Genomic DNA, 12,031 nt, shown 5'->3' on the forward strand with positions numbered 1-12,031 from the left:
GTGACAAGTAAGTGAGAAATGTAAGTGAAAATAAAGTGCTCCTGGACATCGGACTTCCAAATCATGAGCTTTTTGTAAAAGCTACATATTATGATTATTATTATGGGATTGCCAGCAGTGGCAGCTCATATTGTGATGCGTTTTGGCGTAAGCCAAAAACAAGCCAAAAAAACCCACCCCCTGCAAAGCACAGGGTGTATTCCAAGACACTACACTGAAAAAAATGGTTAAAAAAAAGACATCGGCTGCCCGGTTGCGCAGTGGGTTAAGCAGCGGCTCATATACTGAGGCTACAGTCCTCCTGCAGCGGTTGCAGGTTCCAATCCCGGCCTGCGCACCTTTACTGCATGTCATCCCCATTCTCTCTCTCTCTACCCCCTTCCTGTCTGCAACTTGAATAAAGGGCCACTAGAGCCCAAAAAAAGAGAAAAAAAAAGAGAAAAAAAACTATTTTGCCTTGTAAAATAGTGCATGCATATAATAATGCGTGCATTTTTGGTAGCAAGCTAAAGTCGCAAAACATGACCGAAAACACCAGAAAAAAAATGGAAAGAAAACTGTTAAAGCAGGCGATATATTAGTATCTAGTATTAGTTTCCCTCTTCTTCTGCTTATTATTTCGCTTATTCCAAGCGTTTTTTCATCCGTTAGTGCAACCTGAACCGTAACATGCACCCAGGCATGTCATACATTAACACGTGCGTATCCATCGTGCCTTGACTGTCAAAAGTGTTACTGTGGCAATGCTAGATGCCAAAAAGCGTAAAAAATGGCACCTGTTGTTCAGCCATACTTCATCGTAGAGACATCATTCAAACGTTGACTCGGTTTGCTTCGGACTAAAACGTATGCAAGCTTCTTTGTGCTAGGTGTTACTGTTTTGAATTTTCTGAAAAAAATCAATCTGATTTTGCACGCTTGTTGCTCGGCAACAGGTTATCATTGAGACATCATTCAAATGTTCAAAGACTCAGTACGCCTGGGACTACAACAAATTAAAACCTCATGAAGCTATGGTTCACAGAAATTTAACATCAAAATGAGGGCCAAATGGCCTCATTCATTCTTATGAGGCTTGTTACCATAGTGACACAAAACCTATTCATTCCTATAGGGGAGCATAGAAATGAATGCAGTACAACCAGAACCACATCAGACGGAACCACAACTACTCCGAATACAACCAGAACCACCCCTAACACAACCACATCAGACAGATCAATATCCACCTCAAACACACCCAAAACCACCCTGAACACAACCAGAACCACCCCAAACATAAGCAGCAGCAAGCAAGACGTTCATTAAGCAGCAGCAATTGGCATCAAATGGGCAGTTAGGCATGCCCATGTCAAACATTTACACATTTATTATAATGTGCATGCCAGTAGTGGCAGCACATATTGGGATGAAAAGAAAATGGGCCAAACAGAAAATGGGCCAAACAAAACACCCTCAGAGCCCCTGAAAAAAATCCAGAAAAAAAACGCCAAAAAAATAAAGAAAAAAATAGAAGGCAAAATGGCCCAAATCCAAAGGCTTCGCACGGGGTGTATGGCATGATTCCGCTATGATATGGAAGACCCACCCCCACAAAAAAATTTAAAAAAGGCCGGAAAAAACGAGACTAAAACCAGTTCAGACAGGAGATATATATTTTCTTCTTCTTCTTCCAAGCATTTTTTTAATCCGTTAAATCGATCGCGCAACGCTAGCCTTTATTTTTTTTTGTCGAAAGTGTTACCGTGACACAGCTAGACGCAAAAAAGCAGCCCAAAATGGCCCATTCATTCCTAGGGGGCTGTTACCCATGGCGACGCAATACAACCACACCCACCTCAGACAGAACCAGAACCACCCACAACACAACCAGAACCACCTCAGACAAAACAAGCAGATGCTAACATCATGCATACATGCTAGCATAATTAGTATATTACAGATAAGCCTAAAATGCTAATGTTGCATCACGTAAACATGAGCTTACTATCGGTGAGTCCGAAATGCCATACTAAACAGTATATACTAAAAAGTATACTTAAGTTCGGCACACTTTTGAGTAAATATCAGTAGTACGCATTAATTCGGACGTACTATTAAGAGCGCACACGTCACTTCCTGCCGTTGGGAGGAAGTGACGTGTCACAGTAGCAGTAGCAGCACCGCTCCGTGTTTCCCGTTTATCCTGGCCGAAACAAGATGACATTATATAATATTATTTTATATATGAATATAATAATATTAATATTATATAATAATATTATTATACTTAATATTATACTTATGACATATACGTATCACTTAGCAACCAAACACCGTTGCATTGCAAGAACACATCAAAATCATTCATGTGTGCTGAGTGCCGATGCTAAGGCTCCATGCTAACCTATAGGTTATATCCATACTAATACATTTCTCTGGAATGAGTATGGATAGAGCATACTATTGAGTACATACTAATGTTTCGTACGCACTAAAAAATCTCACATACTGTTTTTGCTACTCATTAGGGTGGAAGGATGGGATTTCGGACGCAGCCTATGTTTACGTATGTAAACATGCCTATGTTTACGTATGTAAACATAGGTATGCTCAATTACCTGATGCTAAAACGTTAATATGCTGATTTTTGGAGGCCTGGTTCTCAGTCACACTTTATCATAGAGACATAGTTTAAATGTTCATAGACTCGGTAGGCCTACGCTTTGGACTACAACATATTAAAGCCCTATTAGGCTGTGATTTACAGTTTTTGAGAAATTGAACGCTAATTTTATGCTAACATGCTGATTATGGAAGCAGATTATGGGGCGGCTGTAGCTCAGGTGGTAGAGTAGGTCGTCCAATGATCGGAAGGTCGGTGGTTCAAATCCCGCTCTGTCCCAGCTTCTGTCGTAGTGTCCTTGGGCAAGACACCTTACCCACCTTGCCCCGTGTGAATGTGTATGAATGTTGGTGGTGGTCGGAGGGGCCGTTTGGCACGGAATGGCAGCCACGCTTCCGTCAGTCTGCCCCAGGGCAGCTGTGGCTACAAAACGTAGTTTACCACCACCGGAGAGAATGTGTATGAATGAATAATGGTCTAAGTGTAGCACTTTGAGATTCATTGAATGTAAAGTGCATTACAAGTTAAATTCATTATTATTATTATTGAAGAGACACCATTCAAAGACTCAGGACACTTTGGACTACAACATATTGAAGCCTCATTATGAGGCTATTACAGTTTTTAAAATATTGAGGTAGAGCGTAACTGGTTACACTGCAAGATGACCCCATTCATTCTTATGGGGCGATGTTACCGCTGTGACACAAATCCTATTCATTCCTATGTGGAACTGAGGAATGAATGCAGTATAACCAGAACCACCTCAGACAGAACCAGAGCCACCACCTTCTTTACAGGGGGCGATAACCAGAACCGAGAACCAGAACCACCCCAGATACATTCAGAACCACCCGGTTCTGCCTTGCGTCAATAACAATAATTTGTCAGACTTGTATAGTCTGTCTTGAATACTGAAATATTTCCTAGTTATAAGGAACACAGTTGCTCCAAAAATCACTGCAATGGAGGGTTTTGTTAATATTTTTAACTTGATATACATGTGCTTTTAAAGATTTCTAAATACTTATACATATTATTTCTTTAGGCTGAAAATAACTGCCTAGATTTTTTTGTTGAAAGAAATTTTATTTATTGTAAATCATGAAGATGAGCAGAGTCTTACTGGACTTGGAAATGGCTTTGGAGTCATTCTTGATTCTGGGTTATTGCCAAACAAACTCTCTTTAAGAGCTTGAGTAAGATAACTCGAGACACAGCCTTGCAATAGGAATTTATAGACAGTAAACAAAGAATATCTTTCATATGTTGGCATGGAGCACCTGACGAAGGAATTATAAGGTACATGGATGTCTTTGATGTAATTTGTTTCAGAACCAACTCCACTATAGATAAAGGATTTTGCAAGGGAATTAAGACATTGTTTTAATCAACAGAGTTGATTAGTTTGTTTTTTGACATTTGCATCAAATATTGTCTGATGAACAATGAAATCATGTTCATTTTCCATACAACATATTAATTACTCATTTTCTCCTGCATTCTACTGATTTCTTCACTATGAAGGTTACAGACTTATGAGTCATATGTGGACACACCACACCTCAAAAACAAGAATCCAAAAAAGGGGAAATATTTATCCTGAGGAAGTATTATGACAGCAGTTGATAAGTGATGACTGTAATGTTTAAGCCAATCAAAGACATTGGTGAGGAAAAATTAAAAAGATGATGCTAACTTACAAAATACACTTTGGACAAGGTGTCCAGTTTCAATAATTTCAAAGATGCACGAGTATCAAGACCTTTGAGAAATGAGCCTTTGGTCAGATATATTTATAGTTTTTCTTACCAACAGACAACTGAAGTTTTAGAAAATATGTTAATTTCAGTTATCCAGAGCTAATATTATTAAAAATAATTGACATAAGCTTTATTATTATTTGAGAGAATATTGCCTGTAATTTTGACCGAGGAACAGTAAGCAGTGATTTTGCTGCCTTTATGTCTCTGAGTTGCTGGGACATAAAAGTCTGAGGTTGGTCGTCTGCTACACAGGTAGCAAATGCTCGGGAACCCTGAGATCAGGGAACCCTTGGTCAACATACTCTGCTTAAAGTGTGGGTTGTGTCAATCACATGACGACAAAGACTCAAGAAAGACAAGACGACAATTAAGAAAAGAAGTAAAAAAATAGAAAACATTCATTCTTACTATTACTAAAGATTTGTGAGCATTATATAAAGTTCAACAAACAGAAAGAGGGTTGGCCGTGACACACAACTTACACCCTTTCCCCCAAACTGCCATTGGATAATGAAACTTGACGATATTTGGGTTTGGCCCTAAACATATTAGAGATATTCCTTTATTCATCCCTCAGTGGGGAAATTCACATTGAGCAGCAGTACACACCCATAGGATAAAAAAGTAAAAAATATATACAGAAGAAAAATAGTGCAGTATGAGATATTATAAATAACGATGATAAATGGATGATAAGAGCATCCTCAGCATTATTCCGTTTGCCTGTTTCTTTGTTGATGTTGCGCACGAGCAATGTTTGGTATCATTAATTTCCTTTATTTTTAATAAAATGTATTTTGTTACCTTTTTGCAACCACAAAAAAAGATGAGCGCACCGCTGTAATGTTTCCAGGCCACTGTTGTATGTTGATGTTCATCGTTGCTTTGGAGGAAAGGGCAGATGTGCTTTATGAAAACTTCTCGATATCCAGTGTAATCAAAGCACTTGCATGGTTGTTAGCTGTTCATCATTGTGTAAAGAAAAATGTTATGTGTTGACATGCAAATCAGACTGTTGACATGCCATGTGGAGGACCAATCAATCAATAAAATCTTTAAAATTCTATGTTTTCATTAGTTTTAATAGTGAATGTCTCCTTTGGTGAAGTTTTACCTTCTGTAAATGTCTTTTCAGTCCAGAAAAACAACTGTTTGTTCAGTATGAAAGTTGAATATGAGATTGTTGTTACTGTTGGTGTTTGTGATAACTGTCATGTGTGACTGTTGTAAACATGTCAAATACCGCATATTTTTAGTGTGTGAGTTTGTGTATACTTGTAAATATTTATTTGCAAAATCACTTGTGTAAATGGACTTGTGTAAATGTTTTGTTGAAGCAACATTAAACTATTTGCCACATTTGTGATTTTTGATATTTTTGTGTGTGGTAAATGTTTTTGTAAATGGGAGTAATGGACAAAAGGCTGGATTATTTTAAAGTCAACTAAATGAACTACTTAGCAGCTGAACTAGAGTTTTTGCCTAAACACTTTGGCTTTAGTCTTTTCTTGAAGGTGCAAACGTGTGTGTGTGTGTGTGTGTAGATACAAACACACACACAATATACACACACACACACACACACACACACACACACACACACACACACAGCATTTTAAACACTGCAACAGATGAGACTCTTGCATACTTTTAAGGTGTTGAATTCAACTCAATGAATTCAAAATATATGAATTCAAAAAACAATCTACACATGGCTAATTATGAAAAAAAAGACTTTATTAAATTGAAAAGAGAGATTTCCAACTATCATTTTTATAAATTTTCACAATTATCTGTAACATTTCAAAAACAACTTTTAGGTAGAAAATGTAATGAACAATTGAAGGAGAACAGAAATACCAAGTGAAAGAGAAGATTTGAAAAAAAAGATTTAGTAGCAAGGAGGATAAAAAACAACAACATTTAAATATAAAAATAAATTCAGAGAGTTACAAAATGGAAAAGAAAAGATTCAAGTACTTTCCAACATTTCTAGCCTGAGTTGTTTGGATATGGAAACCATTAAAAAAAAAAGAGAAAAATTAGATCCACACAACAAAAACATAAATAAATAATGACATTTCCATGTTATTCCAGTAAACAAGACTTAAAAAAATAGAGCTATTTGTTAATCTGTTATGTTTTCCATTATCTGAAAGAGTACTTACTGAAGTTCCCACTAAACCTTAATGTGTGCAACACTATGTACCAATTATTTATTTGTCTTTATTAAATGTGAGATCTCTGAATCAAATAAAAGATCTCACTTGACACCAACAAACAACTTATGTGTCCATCTGGGAGGAAATTTGACCTCTTTAAATCCTGCATGCTTAAATAACGACTATGTACTCTTTAGAAAACAGAGTGCTTATTCAGCAACAGATTTCTAAACCTTGGGCTTGGATAGTATCTAGTCACAAGTCAGTGGGCTTGAAAGAAGAAGATTCTGAGCTATGATGAAATCAGAAAATCTGAAAGTAGAGTCAACATATGACGGGATGTTGGACAACAGCATGACAACAGAAATTAACTCTAACTAAGGTGCAAAGTAAATGTTTACAAATGGAGTTTACTAGCAAACGTGGACAAACTGAAAAGCCAATAGCTATCAAAGAAATGGCAAACCTTTACGAGGTGGCACAGACACAAATCAGTTTTATAACTCAGTTTGAAGCGAACTCAGACCAACTGGAAGCTTGAGTGAAAAAAAAATATATTTGGTGCCACAAAGTCACTCATGGGACAACAAGAAAATAAATTAATCAAAAATACACACATGCCATCGCTTCTGGGGTGTAGAGATGAACATTTGACCAGTTATCACATTTTAATACAACAGCACCAAAATGTCAAAATCTTCAGGGACACATTTGTTCAGACTCAAGCAGCACTCAGTACTCTGCTGCTTCTCACATGTTCACCAGTAAAGGTCAGTGCTGTTATAATCTGCACATTCTCAATTGAACATCCAGGATTTGTTGTATCAAACTGCAAGAGACCTCAAGTGATATTCATTCAGTTAGCTGGAGGTGTATTTGCCCATATCCTGGGCATTATGTGTATGTATTAATGTGATCCACCCTTTTAAAGATGTAGTAACTTGAAGGTCAGCTATAGTTGCCCTGTGACTATCTGATCACATCCCTTTGGGCCTTGTGGAGGGTGCAGACGGTTGAAATGGGCCTGGCTACCGTCAATCATCTCATTGATACACGGGCTGATCAACGACCTTAAGCAGTGAAGTCGCAGCAATCCTGGCTGGCCCCCGGACACGAGCCAGACGTGGCTGCTCAAGTTCGGGTTGAAACGCACCTGGAGAGAGGAGGAAGAGAGTTGATTCAGTTAAAATTGTTGAAATTTCATGAACTAGTAGACTATAGTATTCTGCAAATTATGTTTAAAGCTCATAAAAAAACTTTACCAATCAACATTCAGAAAAGATTTGAAAAAAGAGAAAGCAAGTATAACTTAAAAGGAACAGATTTTTTAAAAACCAAGATTCAGGACAAAACTGATGGAACGTTGTGTTTCTGTGAAAGGAATCAGTTTATGGAACAATCTGAACAAAGAAAACAAAGAATCCAAATCAAACATTTCATTCAAAAGAACAATTAAAGCCTGTATGTTAAGTAAATATAATGAAATATGTTAGTTAAGTTTGATTAACATACCCATAGACGGCGGTAATTTCATTTATTTTTTTATTTACTTAGTTGTTTTTTTTGTGTTTTTTTTTTTCATTTTTAATTTATGTTATTTGTGAAGTTATTTCTTGGAAAAAGGGGCAGATAAGATTCTTCTTCTTTCCTGCTCCCTTTTCATTCACAATTTAAGAACATTTGTGTTTGTATTGAATTGTTTTATTTTTTTTGAATGAAATAAAGAATAAATGGAAATGGAAATGGATGGTAGAACATTTGTTGTTTGTGATCTCAATATAAGCAACTATCAGGTCATTCCCAAAACTCACAAGAGCCATAATTCACTTGCTTTTTTTGCATAGCTGATAGACAAACTGTTTTCTCACAACCCCCCTGAAGGTTTTTGAGGTTCCCTGGGCCTGATGCAGCATCTACAACATGTTTCCACTGCATTCTCAGTTCAGCAAGAAGTTAATGCCCTAATTAATCATTTCAGTTTCACTTCTTTGTCTCTGTTTAGAGCCTAATTTACCGTTCACTCAATTGGAAATCTTTGTTTTTTGCATTCGAGTATGAAAGATGCTCTCACTAGAAAATATTAAACTGTCAATAAACAACAAAAATAAAAAAAATGTAAATTGCTTGCAATACCTGTCAGTTACTACTTCCCAAGCAAAACGGATGTGTAACCAAAACGCCCCACTGTTCCACCTCAGGGTTGTTCCCATAAAGAACAAGTAATACATTTCCCTTTGGGGATCAATCATGTTTGAGAGATACAGGAATTGAAAACATGGCAGAATATTGGCACACGTTTGACCTGAAAAGCCTGTCTCTAATGACTACTGGTTATGATAGTATTGCCCCAACAGATATTAAACAGATGTGATAAAAGTAAAGAAAATATGCAACATCTTGCTGAAAACACTGAGGAACTTAAAGGAAAAACAGGTAAGCAAGAACCCCAGCATCCTCTTCACGTCTTCAGATCTGCTGCAACACAGACTGCTGCAGGAGGTTCTGCTTACCCACATCTATAAACCTCTACAATACATCTGCAGACTGAAATCATGACAAATGCAAAAATTTATAGAGGGTACACTATGCATTGATGTCAGTTTCCCACTGGACCAGCCCCCTTACTCGCACTGAGTGGCAAAAAAGCTAAAGGCAGTTGGACTTTACAGTGACCCGTACAGTTACCCAAAGAACCAGTGGTCCATGGACATTAATATTTGGCCATGAATCCAGTTTCCTGATATTTATGTGTACTTAATTTCTACGCCGGGGAAATACACAAAGCAAAGCTTGAAGGCGTACAAAAGTCTTGACGCTTGGTCCGACTTCAAGGCAGGATTTGTTGTAGAAATTAAAGCGATGAGGACACCGAACTTTATGATTTGACCGTTTAATGTTAGCTACCCAAAAATCCAACATCTCTCTTAAGCAGTTGATCGCACAACGGCTCTTTCCCATTTTAGATGTTTTTGAGTTGCTCAAACTGAAAGTCTACGCTGCCACTCAGTCTTTCTGCCACTCAGTCTTTCTGCCACTCAGTGGGCGTAACCCGCTGTGAAGTCGCATCTGTGACGTCATGCGCATTCCCTCTATTTCCTTTCGAGGATTAATTAAGGGATTCGAGGATTAATTAAGGGGATCTATTATGGCATGTAATACCTATTTTAACCTATTTTAAATGTCTTAAAAACAAGCTTTTTTTTTTTTATCCCGGTTTTTTCCGCCATAATATCATCCAGTGCTCCTACCTAACAGTCCTGGGCATTACCATCCTCTACGAACCCCGGGAGGACCCCGCACTGAGCTCAGGTCTCCTCCTTAACCTGAGGAGTGAGCGGGCCGCATCTTTTCACCAGTGCAGAGTGCAGTCTCCTGACGGCTCTGGTTGAACGGCCCCACAAACCATCTCAGATCGCTTTTCTTTACCGATATCACAAGAAAATCAGAACAGTGATCTCCTCTCCATCCTGTTTATTTATCTTTTATCTCCTGTTGCTGTTTATTTATCTTTACTCCACCAACTCGAAATATTAATCACTTTTCTAAGCGAACGCAGTTCAAAAAGCAGGTGTATCCGCCCCTTTAATCTGATTGGTTGCAGATCCTTCCGTGTTAAAAAAAACCTATTTGTGGATCGAGTCACGTCAGAGGAGTCTCAAAAGTCAAACACAAATCCAGCGCAGCTCACAAACAAAAAAACGTTTGTAAATCAGGTTATATTTGTGTGTGCATCAAAAATACATTTGTATATCTTGTCCTACGCACGTGTGAATTGTTCTGTGCATTTGTGAAACGGTGTGTGTATTTGCAAATCGGTCTGTGCATTTGTCAATTATGAGACAGCGCAGCGTCGTAAGGATGTACAGGAAGATTAGCAAGGCTCTATTATTGGTCCCTGGAGACTCCACATACATGAACTTTGCTAATTTCTTTAAAGTATCTGAAAGATTATTTTTACAACTACTTGAATTACTGTTGTATAAAGTAACAAAAATATAAAAAAAATATTAAATCTTGAGATACTACCTTTCTATTTATCCCCTTTAGACAAAAAGCCAGTCAAACCCCCCTGGGCCTTTTATTTCCCAACAGTCCCACAAAGACTATTGATTATCTTCATCCCTTAGGGAAGAGACACCCTCACAATAGCCTCTTAAAATGAAACACATCAAATCATCAAAATAGCCGCTATCCATCTACCCCTTTGTCCTCCCATTCAGGGTGACATTTTTCTCATCTTAGACATTAGATTTAGCCTGATTGTATTGCTGCCCATCACAAGAAGGAGCAGATGATGGAGGGAAGCCATCTAAACATATTTCGCCTCAGGTTCCTTTCTAACTCATTGTGGTGGTTATTGTTCCCTCATCATTTAGAGGTGGAGTGATGATGTCTGCACTCTGTACATGTTTACACATACCTTATGTATCGCAGCCAAAGACATGTCATCCATGTTTATCTTCCCCATTGCTTCTGTATCTTTCATGTGCTTCCACAAAGATCGCTTCTCACTTGCTGCAAGTTTCCGCTAGAATTATGAGGGGATAATTATTGCAAAGTTAAATGTACAATATTTACATGCACATAAAATACATTAAAATATTCATACGTGCATCTTCACCAAAAGCTTTCTTTTCTTCAATATGTCAATATGTGAGGATTTAAGTCATTGATCAAATCATCTGATAGGTTTCTCTACAAACTGATACTAGCTAGCAAATGCAAAAAATTGTGAACAGATGTCTTACAGTAGGGATGGGCGGTATGGACTAAAAGATTTATCACAATAATTTCTGGCATTTATCCCGATAAAAAAAATACCAACACAAAAACGTCATCAACAGGAATTTTTCCTTCCTTCCTTCCTTCCTTCCTTCCTTCCTTCCTTCCTTCCTTCCTTCCTTCCTTCCTTCCTTCCTTCCTTCCTTCCTTCCTTCCTTCCTTCCTTCCTTCCTTCCTTCCTTCCTTCCTTCCTTCCTTCCTTCCTTCCTTCCTTCCTTCCTTCCTTCCTTCCTTCCTTCCTTCCTTCCTTCCTTCCTTCCTTCCTTCCTTCCTTCCTTCCTTCCTTCCTTCCTTCCTTCCTTCCTTCCTTCCTTCCTTCCTTCCTTCCTTCCTTCCTTCCTTCCTTCCTTCCTTCCTTCCTTCCTTCCTTCCTTCCTTCCTTCCTTCCTTCCTTCCTTCCTTCCTTCCTTCCTTCCTTCCTTCCTTCCTTCCTTCCTTCCTTCCTTCCTTCCTTCCTTCCTTCCTTCCTTCCTTCCTTCCTTCCTTCCTTCCTTCCTTCCTTCCTTCCTTCCTTCCTTCCTTCCTTCCTTCCTTCCTTCCTTCCTTCCTTCCTTCCTTCCTTCCTTCCTTCCTTCCTTCCTTCCTTCCTTCCTTCCTTCCTTCCTTCCTTCCTTCCTTCCTTCCTTCCTTCCTTCCTTCCTTCCTTCCTTCCTTCCTTCCTTCCTTCCTTCCTTCCTTCCTTCCTTCCTTCCTTCCTTCCTTCCTTCCTTCCTTCC

At 38.3% G+C, this 12,031-nt stretch overlaps 1 protein-coding gene across 1 annotated transcript in view; it reads right to left on the reverse strand.

Annotated features, from left to right (window-relative positions):
* Positions 1-6,222: 6,222 nt before the first annotated feature.
* The window catches only part of gtf3c2 (general transcription factor IIIC, polypeptide 2, beta), a 68,390-nt gene continuing 62,581 nt past the window's right edge, over positions 6,223-12,031 (reverse strand). Inside the window, exons 19-20 of the mRNA XM_061706909.1 lie at positions 10,954-11,061; positions 6,223-7,686 (exon numbers count right to left, since the gene is read on the reverse strand). Of these exons, the coding sequence (XP_061562893.1) occupies positions 7,486-7,686; positions 10,954-11,061 (309 nt within the window). The 3' untranslated portion in view covers positions 6,223-7,485. The remainder of the gene's footprint in view (positions 7,687-10,953; positions 11,062-12,031) is intronic.

The sequence above is a fragment of the Cololabis saira genome, chromosome 18 (assembly GCF_033807715.1).
Source record: "Cololabis saira isolate AMF1-May2022 chromosome 18, fColSai1.1, whole genome shotgun sequence".
NCBI lineage: Eukaryota > Metazoa > Chordata > Actinopteri > Beloniformes > Belonidae > Cololabis > Cololabis saira.